This window comes from Oryctolagus cuniculus, chromosome 1 (genome assembly GCF_964237555.1).
Source record: "Oryctolagus cuniculus chromosome 1, mOryCun1.1, whole genome shotgun sequence".
In the NCBI taxonomy this organism is placed as follows: Eukaryota; Metazoa; Chordata; class Mammalia; order Lagomorpha; family Leporidae; genus Oryctolagus; species Oryctolagus cuniculus.
The window spans coordinates 93,678,735-93,697,428 of NC_091432.1; the positions used below are offsets into that span (position 1 = coordinate 93,678,735).

Genomic DNA, 18,694 nt, shown 5'->3' on the forward strand with positions numbered 1-18,694 from the left:
TAGGGTAGGTAATGAATCATTTTCTCTTTACTATAACTAGAAGTTTCAAAGCCCAGCAAAATATTCATACTTTGCATTTGGTATCTATCATTGGTTACTTATATCATTGTCCTTATCATATTGTACTTATTTTCATTCCAAATTCTTCCCTTTTTGATTAATACTTCTTAACACCCTGCCTCTACCACCAGTAAATAAAGTAACCTGTTTTCATTGTTCTTCTCATGTTCAGTTTAGAAAAATCCATAGGTTACTTACTGTTGGCATGGGTCAAATATAGTTTGATGACAAGGTCTTTGTGTAATCTCTCAGGGCATTGAACATCTCCCTAGGCAATTAGGAATGATTTGCCATTATTATTATTATTATTATGGATTTATTAGTTTGAAAGGCAGATTTAGAAGAGACAGAGATCTTCCATCCACTGGTTCACTCCCCAAAAGGTTGCAATGACCAAGGATAAGCCAGGCCAAAGCAGGAGCCATGAGCTTCATCTGGGTCTGTCACATGAATGGCAGAGACCCAGATACTTGGGTCATCCTCCACTGCTTTCCCAGGCACATTAGCAGGGAGCTGGATTGGAAGTAGAGCTGCTGGGGCTTGAACCAGCACCCATATGGGATGCCAGCATCACAGGCAACAGCTTAACCCACTACACCATAACATGGCCCCCAGATTTGCCTTCTTGTTAACATCTCTAAATTACCTTTCTTTTGTAAGTCTGAATAGTTTGCTCTGCATTGTCTGTTGATAATAGAAATTCAGTTACTAAAGCAAAATAAAAATTTGACAGCTTTAAACAAGCATTCTGGCAAAATTCAAGGTAGCAAGAACATTGAAAGTCTAGTCTACACCAGATGATTTGTTTTAACCTCATAAAACGATCTTGGGAAAGTGGAGATTTTATGAAAAGGCATAGAATAAAAAATTGTGAAAACAATATGAAAATTTTAACTAAGTTATTTAAATATTTAAATATTTTAAGTTATTTAAGATTTATGGATTAGTGTCAAGTACTTTGTGCTGAAAAGAGTTCAAAGTTAGACAAACAGAAATGTGAACATATCTTCCTTAATAAAAATCAATGATGGCGGGACGGTTAGCTTAGTGGTTAAAATGCATGTTGGGATTCCCGCATACCCACATCTGAATACATGAGTAAAGTTCCTTGCTCTGTTCCTGATTGCAGCTTTCTGCTAACGCGGATCCTATGAGGCAGTGATGATGTCTCAAGTAACTGAGTTCCTGCCTCCCAGCATTGGCCCCCACCCAGTTTCAGCTCTTGCAGATGTTTGGGGAGTAAACTAGGAGATGAATCTGTCTCTCTCCTTCTCCCTCCCTCTCCTTCTCTCTTTCTCTTTGAAATTTAGGGGGCAAAACATATGAAGATCTTCAAGATATTCTCTAATATTCCCATATTTTGAAGGATGCACAGTTTTGTCACAGAAACTGTACACCATCCTCATCCAGAGATTATAATTTTATACATTCTAAAGTTTATTGCTAAATACATCCTTGTATTTTAAGAGAAATACAGATTACTCAAAGTATTAGAAGTCATTTTATGCTCTAAAACAGTTCATTCCTTCACTGTGCCCTTAGGGGTACAGCAGAAATAAATAATTACAAAATCGTGTGATAAATGCTGGGATTGTGTTACATGTGCTAAGGGTGTGAAAGGCATGACATCTTTATGTCTAATCCCATCTCAAGATGGAAATGGAGTTATCATGGGGAGTTACTTAAAGAAGGTGGTGTCTTCACTAGGTCTTAAATAATATGGAAGAAAGAAAAAGTATTCTAGGCCAGAATAGCATGTGAAAGAAAAAGGTATGGTATTCTGAGAAAGTGTCATCATACAGACCTTCAGGGAGTAAACTGTCAATTGTCACTTCTCACTTTGCAAGATGAGAATGGGAGAGTTCAAAGAGACATGATAGAGAGACAGAAAAAAGACAGTAGTGATGAAGGTGTTAGGGTTTGGTCCGAGTGAGATGAACTGACCTGTGGGTCCTGGGCAAGTATAGTAACTGAGGTCTGGGTTATCTCAAAACCTGCTGAGGCAAATCTTGTAGTGGCCCATAGCCTCTGCTCAGGTTCTAGGTGGAATCCTGCTGAAAAATTTGGAATGTCGCTGAAGAAATTTTACCCTATTTTAAATCCTATGATTATAGTGGAGGGACTTTGGGTTCATGTTTTTATGTTTGATGCCTTTTTTTTTTCCTTCTCCTCTCTCCCTGCTAGAGGATAAAACACTCTAACTGAAGATAGAAAAGCCTGAAGTCAAAATGAGACACTGGATATACCAAAGTGGAAAACAATGTTGGGGGTGAAGAGGGAATTAGTATCTTACAGTAAGACCAGACTTGCCCTTCTACCCCAAAGGAGAATTTGGTAGTATAGGCCATATTAAGGAAAATATCAAAATGAAGCTAAGTACCAAAGTGTATATGTTTTGGGGTTAATATAACTCAACAAACTTTCAAATTTAGGCAACTTAATTTTTAATCACTTCAATGGATAGAAGAACTTGATCACTCTGATTGGGAAGTATGTTATTTAAAATAGATACTACAACTTTGTGTACACAGTTACCCTATTAAACATTAATTCTTTAAACCTAACAAATTTTTAAAGGATATATTATGTTTATGTTGTTGTTTTTTGTGTATGTTTGTTTTTAAAGGAATTAGCTCTCCGTAGCCAGTTACCAACACTGGAGCAGGATGGTGGCACTCAAAATCCAGTATCTTCTCCTGGGATGTCTCAGGAATTGAGAACAATGACAACCAATAGCTCAGATCCCTTTCTTAACAGGTTGGTAAGAGATGCTACTGTCTAGTATCTGAAAAAGATTGTAAATTTAAGATCATGTTGCTTAGTGCTTATAATAGGCTGTTTTGAACATGTATGTGAGCTAAAAATTATAGCTGTAAATAAATTTCTCCAATAAAAGTTCAGGATTAAAAGCCATTTTCTACAGGAAAAAGTGAGCTGTTGAGACTTGTGAGGAGGATACTTACTCAGAGTCACAGCGTGTTTGCTTCTGCCTGTACTGTTGACTAACAGTTACTTAGAATTACAAAATCATGAAGGAACATGTGCATGCTTCTCTATGAAATCAAATGAACTGTATCATAAATCCACTTTTGCATTATAAAGATCATTAGAAGGGATTTTCCACATAGGTGTTCAACCCGAGAGCTTTTACAGAGCATCATTTTAAGGCCTCGTGTTCTCAAGAGCCATAGTTCAAGGAGATAATATGTAAGGTTGTACCTTTTTCAAAAAATGCATTAAAATGAATGGTAGTGTTTGAAAATGATATAGCTTAAGGATACTTCTTAGTTACCACAAATCTTGGATTTCAGGAAGATTGTAATGGTATTATAAACTGCTGTTGAAAACTGCAAGCTGGGCTGGCGCCAGGGCTCACCTGGCTAATCCTCCGCCTGCAGCACCGGCACCCCGGGTTCTAGTCCTGGTTGGGGCGCCGGATTCTGTCCAGGTCACGCCTCTTCTAGTCCAGCTCTCTGCTGTGGCCCTGGAGTGCAGTGGAGGATGGCCCAAGTGCTTGGGCCCTGCACCCGCATGGGAGACCAGGAGGAAGCACCTGGCTCCTGGCTTCAGATCGGCGCAGTGATGGCCATTTGGGGGGTGAACCAACGGAAGGAAGACTTTTCTCTCTGTCTCTCTCTCACTGTCTAACTCTGCCTGTCAAAAACAAAAACAAAACAAACAAACAAACAAAAAAAAAACCCTGCAAGCTGCGACAGGTCATATTCTTTGCCTAGAAAGCCATTTAAAATGAAGATGTGGGACAGGCATGTTGGCTCAGCAAGTTAAACTGCCACTTACAACACCTGTATCCTATACTAGAGTGCCAATTTTGAGTCCCAGCTACTCCACTTCAGATCAGCTTCCTGCTAATGAGCCTGGGAAGCTATAGACGATGGCTCAAATTCTTGAGTCTCTGCCACCCACATAGGAGACCTGGATGGAGTTCCTGGCTTTGGGTTTGATCTGGCCGAACCTTGTCTGTTGTGGCCATTTGGGAAGCAAGCCAGTAGATGGAAGATCTTTCTTTCTCTCCACCTCTCTTTCCCTCCCTTTCAAGTAAATAAATAAATCTTTTAAAATATTAATAAAATTAAGATGAAACTAAAATTCCTATCTATAGAATTTCAGTTTTTTAAATATGAAGATATATGTATTTCCCTTTGTAAACTGATTTTAGGCAACACACACTTTAGAAATACTTTAGCATATTTTGATTTAGGGAAGTGATTATGCTACCTCTTTAATTATCATCACTTGAATTGAAAACAATGATTCTAAGAAAAATTATCACAACTGCTAAAATATTTAGTGTAATAGAATTTCCCATCATTTGGTCAGTGTTTAGATTAATGTTGGTATCCTAATTGATTTTTAAAACACCTAAAATTATATTTTAAAATTTGTATTTACTCTTCTGACACACCCAGTATTTTGGATCTGAAGTTAAAACTGAAACTGTAGGAAACGTCATAGCCACTGAGTTTGTTTTTATATATATACCACAAGGAAACCTTCAGATCACTATAATTCTAGTACCTATATTATTGAAGGCCTATATTATTCAGAGATGGAATTAAACTGTTTTTAAATGAATAGGGTGTATATCCTTCTGCCATTTGTAGAGATTTTTTTCTTAAAACTTTTTTCTCGATTTTTATTTATTTTATTTTATTTAAAAGGCAGAGGGACACATTTGAGAGACATCTTCCCTCTGCGCATTCACTCTCCAGATTTGTCTGCAATAGCCAAGACTGGGCCAGGCAGAAGCCAGCAGCCAGAACTCCTCCCAGGGTGCATGTTGATAAGGAAGGTAGAATAGCCAGCGCTCAAACCAGGCACTCTGATATGGAATGTGGCCTTCCCAAGTCGTGCCTTAACTGCCACACCAAATGCCCACTTCTTTCTGAAACGTTTTAGTGAGAACTGGGCTACTGGCTGGGCTTGAGATTCTGTTTTCTGTTAAGATCATAGAATGACAGTTAATAATCCATGTTACTAGTGTAAGGGAAGAATCATACATCCATTCTCTGTAGTTCCCTGTTTCTAAAGCACACATCTGACTGTGACCTTTTTTTTTTTTTTTTTGAATCCTTGGGGTGAGTATTTGGCTTACCAGCTTAGAGGCAGGTTACGATGACCACATCTTCCCTGCTCAGCTTCAACTCCTCACCCCAACTTCCTGCTAATGCAGACCTTGGGAGGCAGCTGGTGATGGCTATTCATGTGGGAGACCTGAATTAAGTTCCCAGCTCCTGGCTTTGGCCCAGCCCAGGCCTAGTGTGGCAGGCATTTGGGAGTTAACCAGCAGATGGGAGTGTGCATGCTCTTGCTTTCCCTCTGCTTCCCAAATAAAGAGTACATATATAAATAAAGTAATCCTTGATGGTTACTCTGTTGCCGACTAGTTGATTTTTATGCATTCCTTAAACTGTAAACACTGTTCTAACTTGCCTTGGAGTTGACTCTTGCTAGTGATGTCTTATCCCCCCTCTCTCTTTTATTCTGAGGTCCTCAAGATCAGCTTAGACATTCCCTTTTATGAAACCTTTACCTTTTCCTTGTTAATCTCCTTTTTTTTTATTCTGAAAGTACTTTGGGCACATAGTTCACATAGCTTCTGTATATAATTCATTAGTATATTTTTTTCTTCTCTCTCCTGAAGTTGTTAGTCTCTCAGCACCATTTGCAGTTTTTTGTGGTTGTTGCTGTTGTCCTCAGAGCCTGGTCAAATGTCTGTAATGTAGTGACAGCTGTTCAGCGAACGTTTATTCAGTGAGTAGGGCTTCAGGGGGTGGAATTCTGCAGGGAGTAGTTCCTATTCAAGAAATGTAAGCTTTCTTCTGGACTACCTGTATGCTTCCCCTGTGGGTTGGAGTAAATTATTTACAAATCTGTACATTCAGATATTCTGTAATAGACTGGGTGTCTGATGTGGTCTCCATACTCGGCAGTGGAAATAGACTGATGACTAGCACCAGGCCACTGTCTCAGATTAGGGCAGGCAAAAATAAAAACAAACCACATCCAAGACCTTTTGGTACATGGCCTCGTTGTGTGCAAATGGTCTCGGGGCAAATGTGTGTTTTCTTGAATCTGTTTGAGGCTTTTGAAGCTCTCCAAAATGTGGCAGAAGCATTAGAGTAAACCAGTGGTTACAGTATACAAAATGAGGTTGGCAGTGGGGCAAGGCCAGTGCATTGAGCGATTTAGGGAAGAAATATGGAGTCGTGAGCTTCTAACTTTGACCAATAGTAAAAGCTTGTTTAAAAGCTTAGTTTTTGTTTTGTAACTTTTATTAAGTTAAATAGCCACTTAAGTGTCCAAGCTGTGTGGAAAGTTTAAAATTCCCATTCATGTTCAAAGACCATTAAGAAGAATAACAATTGCCTTGCTTTTATACTTCCCCATAAGATTTTCTGCAACTAGTAGAACTCATAATTTTAGTCAACCCAAGTGATATCTTTGTGCTACTAGCTTAGGAAAGTGTTCTGATTGTGAAAGTAATGTTTCAGGATATTTACCGTACTGGTATATAAATCTGGGAAGCTTCATTGAGCTTAAAGGAAAAGTATCTGTCTTGGCTCATGTTTTTCTCTAGAGATTTTCCTTGTCTTGTGTTTTGTTTCTTCTTGCTCTTATGCTGTGGTGTTTTGGTGTTCCCCTCCCCCTCCAAACAGAAGCAGGGAGATCAAGCTACAGGCATTCTTATCTAATCGGCAGTTATTTACCTATTTTTGGGCCAGTCCAGAAAGGAATTCTAGTTCTTTATTTTGGGTTAATTTCTCCTTGGCTTAAGTTCACTACATGAGAGCTAGGAATTTAACGTGAGACTAGTACAGGCCTGTCTCACCACCCACCTGGAGTTTGTATTTTGACCTCTCTGCCTGTGCACACACCTGCGGAATTGAAACCTTGAAACGAGTTAAGTGGACCCCCGCCCACCCAATGCAAATGGTATTAGAGAAATAAAAACTCTACAGAGAATTTTATGTCAGCTAGGAAGACTAAATGGATGTAACTTTTTTCAGTTGTTGCCATCAATCAATTGCACAACCTTAAGAGAGCTCTTGGTCCTCTAGAGCTACCAGCTTTAATTAGTACTGTATATTTCACTTCATAGTATAGGGTCTGTGACCATGAAGGAAGATACTTGTTTCAGCTGTTACAGGGCAAGATTGTCACTAATCCCCTGAGAATCCTGTTGGTACTCAGCAAGTGTTTATTTTTATCTTAGATTTCTTAAATGTTACTATCAGTCTTTAACTATTTATTTATTTATTTATTTATTTTGGTAGCGGTACCTATCACTCTCGAGATGAGAGTACAGACAGTGGACTGAGCATGAGCAGCTACAGTGTCCCTCGAACCCCGGATGACTTCTTGAACAGTGTTGATGAAATGGATACAGGTTGGTATTCCTTATTTTAGTTACCTGACCTCTACTCAGAGATAATCATAGTATCACCAGGTCCAGTAAACCATGATGAGCAAAAGTTCTTTAGAAGAAAGCCAGTTACAATCCTATAAACTTCATTCAGTTTGAGCCAGCTTTGTTTATGTATGCTGATTTGTAATTTAAATCTTTTCCTGGTTTTTCAGTATCATGGATTGAGTATCTTAACCCTATCTGAATAAAAATAACATAACTTATTTTAACATGCTAATAGATTGGTAATTGAGGACCCTATTAGAAGTGTCTCCCTGTTTTAGATTTGTGTTTTTAATTTTGGAGAGAGTATTCTGTACTTGATTTAACGTCTGCCTGTCTCTTTTCTCTGAGGGGTTTTGGCTCAACTTTGTTATGGGGCTCAGGAAAATGGATAGGAAAGGTTATATGGTAGGCCCATCTACTTTATTTTTAGAATAGTTGTAGTGGTGTTTCAGGAGCTAAGAAATACCTGCCTCACAGGGACATTTAAGGAACCATTTCTCCTTTGCTTTTCCTGGTGCCTACTGCCCTGGACTTTAGAGCTGTTTCATGAAGTGGCAAGAAATGGAACAGATCTGTAGCTGGCGGGCTCTGCATGTACCCAGCAGCTTCTCTTGTGTGCCTGTACTTACCCAGCACCATGGCTTTGGTGCTCCCTAGAGTTCACCCCACCTCCTTGTTTGTACTTACCTTGATCTTAAACTACCCTTAGGAGTCATTTCAGACCTATCTCATGCACCATGCCTCTCTTCACTCTTACCATTTTATTTTCTCTTTTTCTCAAAACCTTTATAAAAAGTGCTCAAAGGATTAGCTTTTCACAAAGCATATTCTGTTGAAGCTCTGAGGAATGTTAATGTTGTCATATGCAAAAAAAGTTCTGTGGCCAGGTGAGTTTAGAAACAGAGAAGCAAGACTCTTACTTAGAGACTTGTAGGAGGTTTGTTTTGCTGTTGTCAATGTGACTCTCCAAGAGTCTAATAGAATATTCATGCAGTCCTTGTATTGTATTTTAGTATTCCCCAAAGTGTACGTAAGAGAAAAAATAAGGTCTGTACCATTTATTTAATTATTTACTTATTTAAATATTTATTTATTTATTTGAAGGCAGAGTTACAGAGAGGCAGAGGCAGAGAGAGGTCTTCCATCCGCTGGTTCACTCCCCAAATGGCTGCACTGGCCGGAGCTGGGCCAATCTGAAGCCAGAAGCCAGAAGCCAGGAGCTTCTTCTGGGTTTCCCACTTAGGTGCAGAGGCCCAAGGACTTAGGCTGTCTTCCACTGCTTTCCCAGGCCATAAGCAGAGAGCTGGATTGGAAGTGGAGCAGCCAGGATGCAAACCAGTGCCCATATGGGATGCCGGCACTACAGGCAGCATCTTTACCCGCTATGCCACAGTGCTGGCTCCTCTACCATTTGTTTTTATATTACATCTCATTGTGATGGTTAGGGTAGTAATGCTACTGTATAGTATACTTGTTCTTTTTCACCCTGCTACATATAATTTTTGAAGGGATTTTTATTTTTTTCCTGATCCCCTTCAGTGCTCAGCACATAAGCCATCAAACTGTTGGTTAATATCAGAACAAATGTTGATGAAAAAGTAAACTTGGTATTGTTCTTTTGTTATCTGTGGGTGGTAGAGCCTAAAATAAATTCTGGGCCTCAGTTCAGATTGGTCAGGCGTGCTTTTCTTTCTCTCTGTATTTCTGGATGTTCATATGATACACTTCTGATGTTACCTTTTTTAAAAGGCCTTTATTAATCGCTCTCTCTCCCGACTAGGTGATACCATAAACCAAAGCTCCCTGCCCTCACAGCAGAACCGTTTCCCAGACTACCTTGAAGCCATTCCTGGGACAAATGTGGACCTTGGAACACTGGAAGGAGATGGAATGAACATAGAAGGAGAGGAGTTGATGCCAAGTCTGCAGGAAGCTTTGAGCTCTGACATCCTTAATGATATGGAGTCTGTTTTGGCTGCCACCAAGCTAGATAAAGAAAGCTTTCTTACATGGTTATAGAGCCCTCAGGTAGACTGAATTCTAAATCTGTGAAGGATCTAAGGAGATAAGACATAATACCTGATATTTCCAAATAAGCCGGTCACAGTTTTCTGGCCAATACAGAAACAGATGAACAAACGTCCAGCAAGATTCTTTCATCCACTCTTCTGCTCTTCCTTGTCCATTGCTGCTGTTAATATATTGCTGACCTCTCTCACAGTTGGCCTTAAAGAATCAAAAAACAAAAAAGCAAAAAACAAAACTGTTTTATTTCTTTTGCTATTATAACTACTGTTCATTTGGGGGCTGGGGGAAGTGAGCCTGTTTGGATGATGGATGCCATTCCTTTTGCCCAGTTAGACGTTCACCAGTCATTTTAACTAAGTACTCAGACTTGGAAGTCAAATGCTTCATGTCACAGCATTTAATTTGTTCAAGCAATTGTTTCTTCAGCTGCCTTTGGCCAGTGGGAAAACAAGACTTACTGGTCTGACAAGCCAAAAATGTTGTATCTAATATTGAATGATTAATGCTGATTTGAAGAGATAGCTGAAACTAAGGCTGAAGACTGTTTTACTTTCAGTGTTTTTTTTTTCCTCCTAGTGCTATCATTAGTCACATAGTGACCTTGATTTTATTTTAGGAGCTTATAAGGCATGAGACAATTTCCATAGAAATATATTAATTATTGCCACATACTCTAGTATAGGTTTTGGTGGATATTTTATGGTTTTTTGTTTGTTTGTTTTTGTTTTTGTTGGAACCTAGGCAAATTACCATATTAGTGAGTCTGTTTATAGGTATAGCTTGGAGCGATTATTGTAGTTCTTTTGGTAAAATCTACATTTCCTAGTTTTTTACCATATTATTTAAATCTTGATTATTCGCTCTATACACACACACACACTTAAAATGTTTATAATAGTGTGATAGCAGAATGTATCTTTGTTTTTAGGTTTCTCTACTTTCCAGTTTATTTTTAAAATGGTAGCTTTGAATGTATGCATTTAGAGTACATGGCTAGTAGTTTATATTCACAGATAGTTTAAACTTGATTGGGGTAACCTACAGATGTTTGAGGTAGTTTAGTATTCTAGAAAGGGCTATTAACATGGATAGTGCCTAGAGGAGTACTGTATGCCCTCTGAACACATAATAAGTAGTATCTGATGAATTAGAAAGGAGCAAACAAGAAAAGGCTTTCTTTTCCCCCTTAGACTTCCCTGGACTAATTTTGAGTCTTGATGGGAAATCACTGAGTAGGTTTATCATGTACACGACAGAAGTAAGCTTTATAATGGTTTGCTGTCTTTAGCTTTGGAAGTTTATTTCTCCCTATTCTTGAAAGTCAATTCTAGTACTTTGGTTTCATTTACAATGAACACATTAAAGACTAGATTGAAATATTACCTGCAAAATTGTTGTTATAAGACTTGCTCCTACTTCCATATGCTGAAAATTGACCCTGGGTAATATATAGAATGCTATAAGGTATGAGTTAGCTGGTAAAGTGATCAGACTGAAAAATGTACATTGGTAGTTGAAATTAGCGAAGAAATAGAGATAATCATGATTATACCTTTATTTTTTACAGGAAGAGATATAATTAGAGTATGTGTCTACAGTAGTAATAATGGTTTCCAAAGAGTATTTTTAAAGGAACAAAATGAGCATGAATTAACTCTTCAGTATAAGCTATGAAGTAAGAGTTGGTTATGAATTATAGTGGCACCAGCTAGCACCCCTGTGATTTAAGGGTCTTTCAATGTTTCCAGAGTAAGCCCTTATTTTCAAGGGTTTATAACAGACATAAAATCCCTTTTCCTGGCTAAAGCTGCTATGAAAAGCCTCAGCCTGGGAAGATAGATTTTTTTTTCAATTATTACATCTAAATATTTTGGCCCTTCGATTTGGAGGAGTACAAAAATGGAAGTAAATTTTATTTTAAGTACTTTCAGTGCTGAAAAAATGCAATCACTGTTGTATATAATGATTCATAGGTCGATCATTCAAAAAATTGACTCTAAGGCTTTTATTAAGAAAACAGCAGAAAGATTATATCTTGAATAAGTCTGGGGGGAAATGGCCACTGTATAGATGCATTGAGTTTTAGAGCAATAATGAAATTCTGCCTAAAATGCAAAATTGAGTATATGAATGATACAGTATGTTGTTTTTAATGTGCAGAAGATCAAAGCTACTTAGAAAGAGTGCCTACAATTTGCCAGTAAGCCACAAATTAAGATCCTATCTTATATATCAGCAAAATAGCTTTAGCTTAGGGGGAGGGTGGGAGTGGGTTGTGAAGATTTAGTGGGACCTTGATAGAGAACTTTATAAACTTCTTTCTCTTCAATAAAGACTTGTCTCGCATCTTGCTATCATTGAAGGCAGTTTCTAAAATTTTAGTCACTTAAGTATACCCACGAACAAGAATATGCAGATCTTCATTTCCCCCTGACTTTAATTTTCCCAGTTATACCTCAATGTTGTAGCAACACTGTGGTACCTGACACAGTGCCTTGATGTTATCATACCTTATGTACTGACCTTAACGAGACCTAAGAGTCCTTTTCTCTTTTTGAGTTTGAATCACAGCCTTGATGTGGTCTTTCTTGTGTTATGTCGTTCCTCATGTAAAAGTGTTTAACTGCTTCTTGGTTGTATTGGATAGCATTGTAATAAGATTTTAACTGGGTATTCTTGAATTGCTTTTACAATAAACCAGTTTTATAATCTTTAATCTTACCAGCTTTTCACATTCGTGTTCTTATTAATTAGGGCTTCTTGATAATACTTGTGGTTGATGGAATACATTGATTTGGAGTTTCAGATCTTCCAAAGCAATATTTGTTGTAATAACAACTTTGTAAAAATTAGTGCCTTTTTTAAATAAGAAAAAATGAACATAAGGAGGTGACTTTGATACCAATAATGTTGCTATTTTAAGTATTCATATTAAATAGATGCTTTCATGACAGGAAGACTGAAAAAATAATAGTAATTCAGAATTCATACCAATCAGTGTTGCAGCTCCAACAATGCAAAAGTGAGAAGCAATATCTAGTAATTAACAATTCGGTAGCTTTTGTACATCTGAGAAATGAGTACTCAGTTGCATTTTATCTTTGCAAGCATGTTTAGGAGTTATGGGTGTGCCTGTCTTAACAATTGTTTTCTGTACCTTAAAAAAGTATTCTCCACTTTTTAAATGTTTTATATTAGAGATTTCTTTAATGCACACTTGTCAAATATATATATATAGTACCAATGTTACTGTTTTGTTTTTTTTTTGTTTTAGATATAAGAGCATGCTCATGTTAGGTACTTACATAAATTGTTACATTATTTTTCTTATGTAATACCTTCTTGTTTGTTTATGTGATTCAAATATATTCTTTCCTTAAACTCTTCTTTGTTGTCCTTAATAGTTGGTAGTATTCAAAACCTTTATTTGGCATACTGGTCTTCCAATAGGACAATCACGGGAAGTAAAAGATGACAGTAGTAACCAAAAGACAGGTCAAACTTAAAGTTAGTTTTGCTCCTTAAAGTTGGGTATGGCATTTGGAACCTTTGAAATATATATATAATTCTTAAATTAATGTTTTGTACTTTCACATGCCCATCAGTGATGGTGTCTAAAGGCAGAATTACGTCTACTTTATCCTGAAATGATTTTATATGTAACAGTGCGGAGGAAAGAGGCAAGCAAGACACTCTCAAAATGGCCTTTCTTTTTATTTCTCAAAAATATTCTCTCATGGTCTCCAAAACAGTACAGTTAACATTAGTGAAAAGCAGTATTTGTTGTTTTACAAATAAAAACACACATTTAAGTGGTAGGTCCTAAACCTTGAGTAAGAAGTAAATTTGACTGTCTTTGGAAATTTCTTTATCTGTGTATGATCAGTTATTGACACATACCACAGTTTTGCTGAGGCAAATCTGAAAATGTTGCATTATTTGCTATGCATGTTTTCTTTATATTAGTAGAATGCTGATTTCTGGAACAAAAGTGATCATTTCCTTAGCACAAAGTATAGTGGTTTTATATCTTAGCTTTCTCTGTATAGACATTGTTCCTCATATGCGGAAGTTGTTTCATCTTTCTGTTGTATGGCTTGACATCCAGTATTACAAGTCCACCTTCATTCTGAAGAGTAGGTTTGGATTTGAGAATGGTCCGTTAGGAAGAAAAAAAGCATTCCGAATATTTGAAAATAATAGTAGTCTTAAATCCTAATATTGAGTAATTTACCCATTTTTTTTAGACCCAAAATTTAAATAGTCTGGTAAATGAATTGTTAGCTGGATTGTCATCTTCCGGAGAGAGAACAAGAACTAGCAATAAAAGGAAATCTAGGTGACTGTAGGGGTAATGGGTAGCCTGGTGGGTTTTTTATATATATATATTTTTTTTTTTTTTTTAATTATTTTATTTATCTGAGAAGGAGCTCCCATCTGCTGTTTAACCTCCTGAATGCTCACAATGGGAACCAAGAGCCAGGAACTCCAAGGTCTCTTATGTAGGTAGCCAGGACCACTGTTGCCTTCTAGGATCTGCAGTAGCATGAAGCTGGAAGCAGGAGCAGAGCCAGGACGCAAACCCAAGCACTGATGGGAATCAGGTGTCTTAGCTGGCAACTTAACAGCTAGACCAAGTTCCTGCCCCTGGGTTATAGTCTGATTTCCACTTGAAAACTGAGGTTGGAAAGGAACAGCCTCAAGGACCCAATCACGTTCTTCAGCTTTCATGATTGCAGCCAAGCTTCCTGGTCCTGGTAACATACCTGGGCTTTACTTGAGATAAATCCATGTGCTGCTGGCCTTTGGCTGCAGCCTTCCACATGTGCTGTGCTCTTGAATCAGTGGTGGCTCTGGCAGAGTGCCATGTCACCCCCATCCAACGTTAATCGGTTGGCAATTGCTCTTTTTTTTATTTTAGTCTTGAAAAGCTTGTGATAAAGTCTTTTATTATTATTATTTAAAGGTTTAATTAGTGAACCAAGAATCTGATGAGAATCCTGTGCTTTTAACAATACGGTTTTTCCAAATCATACCAGAGTATATTTTGCTGTATTTTGTGAAAAAGCTCTGAATCTTAAGTAAAATTGTCTTGACCATAAACATAACCTCAGAGTGGCAGGTTTATTAGTGCTACAGATTAAAACAGTTGCAGAGTCAAGACACTAGCAAAACAAGATGATGTTGAAAAAGATATTTTGAATTTTAAAATATGCCATATTTTTACAGGAAAAGAGAAACCTCCCAAGCTTAAATGACCTGACTTCTAAGCTGATATGACCCTGTTAGAAGTAAGAAGTAAAATTTTTTTTAAAAAGCAAAGTGTATATGCCATCCTAAGCAACATCTGTAGAACTCTTAGCAGAGCCTGCTTATGTAAAATTTCTAAATAGCTTATCGGATACATGAAACTTTTTTTTTTCTTCAGGTGAACCTGTTGACAACTTGAGTCATTGCGGCTCTGTGAAATGTGTTGATTTGCAGTCTGGACAGGGCTTAAAAGGAACCTTTTCGAAATATTCACTTCTCAGGGTAATGGCGATAACTTTCACCATATTCTTTACGCCTTATCCCAATGTTTTATCATGAGACTAGTTCCCGAGACCTTTGAAGAATCTGTAAAATAGTCTGAGTAAAACAACTTTTGGGTTGTGATTTTCTTAGTGGGGTGTTATTTAAACATCTCAGTTTCTTTGAAGGCATCTGTTGAATTTCAGATCTGGTTTTTATACTATACTGGATGTAGACAAATAAAATGGTGGCCTACTGGCCAATTTAAAGAGAAATTAGTTTTCTTAATAATGTAGTTAAGTGACAAACTCTGAGGAACAAAACACTGCTGCATTTCAATGCTATCTGCATCAGCTACTGGAAGCCAACAGAGCAATGCAACCTATTGGGAAAACTGGCTGGCTGTCATTTCTTCAGAGAGCTTTGTAGCAACTTGTATAGCAATTCTTCTGTACTTCTTGAGAGGTGAGTATGTCTGCAGCCAGAGTTGAGCAGTGTCTTGTCCTGGGCTACACGTTAGCAGGGTCTCAGTGATGCCCGGATGATCACAACTCTATGAGATTCTAATCATTGAGATGACCATGAATTAAGACCTCGGGTTTTTAAGAGAGAGACAAAGATTCATGTTTAGGAGCTGCGGGACCTCTAGCTAACCTGAAGTCACCTGCAAGAAGCGTGCATTATCTTCCAAAGGAAAGGCACTGCCTGTGGTGGCCAGGAAATCTCCTGAGGCCTCTAAGGGAACCTGAGATTTAGTTGCTTTACAACTAAATGAAGATACTTCAAAAAGTTCATAGACAATGAATATCATACAAAACCATGCATAGATTTCCATTTTTTGTACCAAAATAACTCTTACTTTCCACAAACTTTCTGACATGCCCTTGTAAATCTTTTATATTGTAAGCCAAAGGAAGTTCTAACTGATTTTGCTTTGAGATTTTCAAAAGACCAGAGTGAAAAGCCCATGCTCTGTCCATTTAAAAACAACAGCACAAAAAGCCAGTGCTCCATCAGGGACATTCACATTGACAACCAGCCTAGGACTCTTCTTGGAGGGGATATCTTTGATCTAGGAGTGAAAGGAGTAGTAGGCCCATGCTAAATGTGGGCTATTGTTCAGGAAATTCAATGCTGATTTGAGCTAGAAATTAATGATCAAATCCCTGTCAGTTTTCTGAAATCATTGTAGAAATATTCCTAAGGCCTGAACATTTCCAGTGTTCTCCTAGTTTTGTCTGCTGAATGTGGCAGATTTCAAAAGCAAATGATTGCAATCAAATTGATGTCCCACTGCTGTTGCTTACTAGTCAATCTGAAGTCAGTCACTGAGACTTTTTTTCTATCATTAGGAAAGTGAAAATAGTACAGTTTTACTCCATCTCAAGCACTGGTTTTGAGGACTAAAAATGATAAAAGCAACTGGTAAACTGTTAACATTCTTTTAAGGCAATATTGGTTTGAAGTTTTTTCTCAGTTCATGCTGTTTAGAGACATTGTTACTGAATAATTCAAAATAGTCTTTCAAACTTGAGTAGGTCTTCATATCAGCATACAGGGTATACAAGGCTCTGAATTTGACGTTAATATGCTCTCCAGGAAACCTACCCCCTCTTAGATTTAAATGCGCTATTTGTTTTATAGTAGCAATGGATATTTGAATGTTCTATAGTAATTACCAAAACACGGACACGTATTACCTTATTAAGTCATACCAGATGCTGCAAAATGTAGATGGTATTACTGTTCCTAATTATATGCCTCAAACCAAGGTCTAGCTCCCCGACTATGGCTGTGAGGTGACTAGCAGAATCGGAGGGTGTAGCCCATAGCTGGGAAATATTTTCTGTGTACAAGGCTAACCATTTGTGTAGGTTTTCAAATTTATCTAAACTTCTTGGTTCTGAGCTTCCTTACCTAAGGCCCTGCTGCAGGTAGGCCCTTACTCTTCATGCACAGGGAGTCCTAAGAAGATTGCCACAATAAAAAGACAGTGTTCTAATAGGCTATTAAATGTATCCCTTTTTAAAATCATGAACATTCAACACTGTCAGGTGACATTCTAATCGAGGAATAATAAATGAAAGGGGTAACTTCCTCAAGGAGCTTACAAGCTAGTACAGATAAAATTGTCATGTGCTCCAGAGTTCACACAGTGAATCATGGGAACGCAGTCCATGGGGAGACTGCTTCCTGGGATGAGGAGGAAGGGGCTCACACAGCATTGGCTGGGCGTTGAGGAGTTAATGGCTGACCCAACAGAAGTGGCTGATGGCAAAGGAGAAAACACAACTCAGGAAAACTGGGAATGGGAAGTGTTTCCATTTGAGCTGTAAACATAATGGATTAACTAATTCAGTTATTTGAGTGTATAAATGTGCCAGGCATTTGTCTAGGCCATAGGAATATAATAAGGAAAAATTTTGCACAGTTTATTGTATGTTGATTAAAACTAGGGAAACTTGTCTGAACTGGTTCCTGGCTTGTGAAACTTACTTCAAGTCAAGAAAACCAGAAAATTAAATTCATGAGACCAACAAGAGCAGCAACTCAAAGGCCAAAGTGAACCCATTTTGGGGTCATTGAACAGGAATGAACTAACTAAAAGACTGGGGAAAAAATGAAGTCAAGAACAGGAAATCCTTTGCTCAACCAAGATTTTCTGTTGGTCCTATCTATGACACTGAGTCCAGGCCCTTTCAGTACATATTTGGACACCTACCACGCGCCAAGCAGTGGCCCAGCCTGGAAACATGAATAATAGTATGATCCCTGCACTAAGGAGCTTATGGTTTAGTGGGAAGAGGCCTCAAATAATGACCATTGAGGGGGTGCACATTCCAGTGGTTGGAAAACAAAAGCGTAAGTTCATGGAGTCTAATACAATGCCTTGGATGACCATGTCCACAAAGGTCAGCTGTTCATGTGGAAATTCCCTTTTAACTCTTCCCTGCCCTAGAGCAGACATGAAGCCTGCACACAAGTGATGTATAGCCATCGCAAACCAGTGTCTTCAATTTAACCTTTTTTTTAAAATTTTTTTTAAAAGATTTTATTTATTTATTTGACAGGTAGAGTTACAGTGAGAGAGAGAGACAGAAAGGTTTTCCTTTTTTTTTTTTTCATTGGTTCACTCCCCAAATGGCCGCCACTGCCGGAACTATGCCGATCCAAAGCCAGGAGCCAGGTGCCTCCTCCTGGTCTCCCATGCGGGTGCAGGCGCCCAAGCACTTGGGCCATCCTCCACTGCCTTCCCGGGCCACAGCAGAGAGCAGCTGGACTGGAAGAGGAGCAACTGGGACTAGAACCCGGCACCCATATGGGATGCCAGTGCCACAGGCAGAGGATTAACCCAGTGAGCTATGGAGCCAGCCCCTCAATTTAACCTTGCTCCCTTGTGGTCGCTGGAGACCAGTGGCAGAAAGACTCAACTCCCAGCAGAGACAGGTGCTGTGAAGAGCAGCTCTTCGGATGGTCCCAGAGGTTGCTGTCTAGAGGAAGAATCACCATGGGAACAGAAACGCAGTGGTGCCGAGTGTTGATGAGTGACTGGTACCCTTGACCATTCATTCCTCTAGAGAGGGATCAGTCTCAAGGGAGTTGTCAGGCCCTCAATTCAGGAGACTAGATTATGTCAGAAAGAAAACAACTTGCAGACCCATA

At 38.4% G+C, this 18,694-nt stretch overlaps 1 protein-coding gene across 8 annotated transcripts in view; it reads left to right on the forward strand.

The window, feature by feature from the left end:
* The window catches only part of YAP1 (Yes1 associated transcriptional regulator), a 148,612-nt gene extending 135,706 nt beyond the window's left edge, over nucleotides 1-12,906 (forward strand). For all 8 annotated transcript variants that reach the window (XM_017343710.3, XM_017343694.3, XM_017343684.3 and 5 more), the window contains 3 exons: nucleotides 2,687-2,817; nucleotides 7,356-7,468; nucleotides 9,273-12,906. In XM_017343710.3, coding sequence (XP_017199199.1) covers nucleotides 2,687-2,817; nucleotides 7,356-7,468; nucleotides 9,273-9,511 — 483 coding nt within the window. In that variant the 3' untranslated portion in view covers nucleotides 9,512-12,906. The remainder of the gene's footprint in view (nucleotides 1-2,686; nucleotides 2,818-7,355; nucleotides 7,469-9,272) is intronic.
* The last annotated feature ends 5,788 nt before the right edge of the window (nucleotides 12,907-18,694 follow it).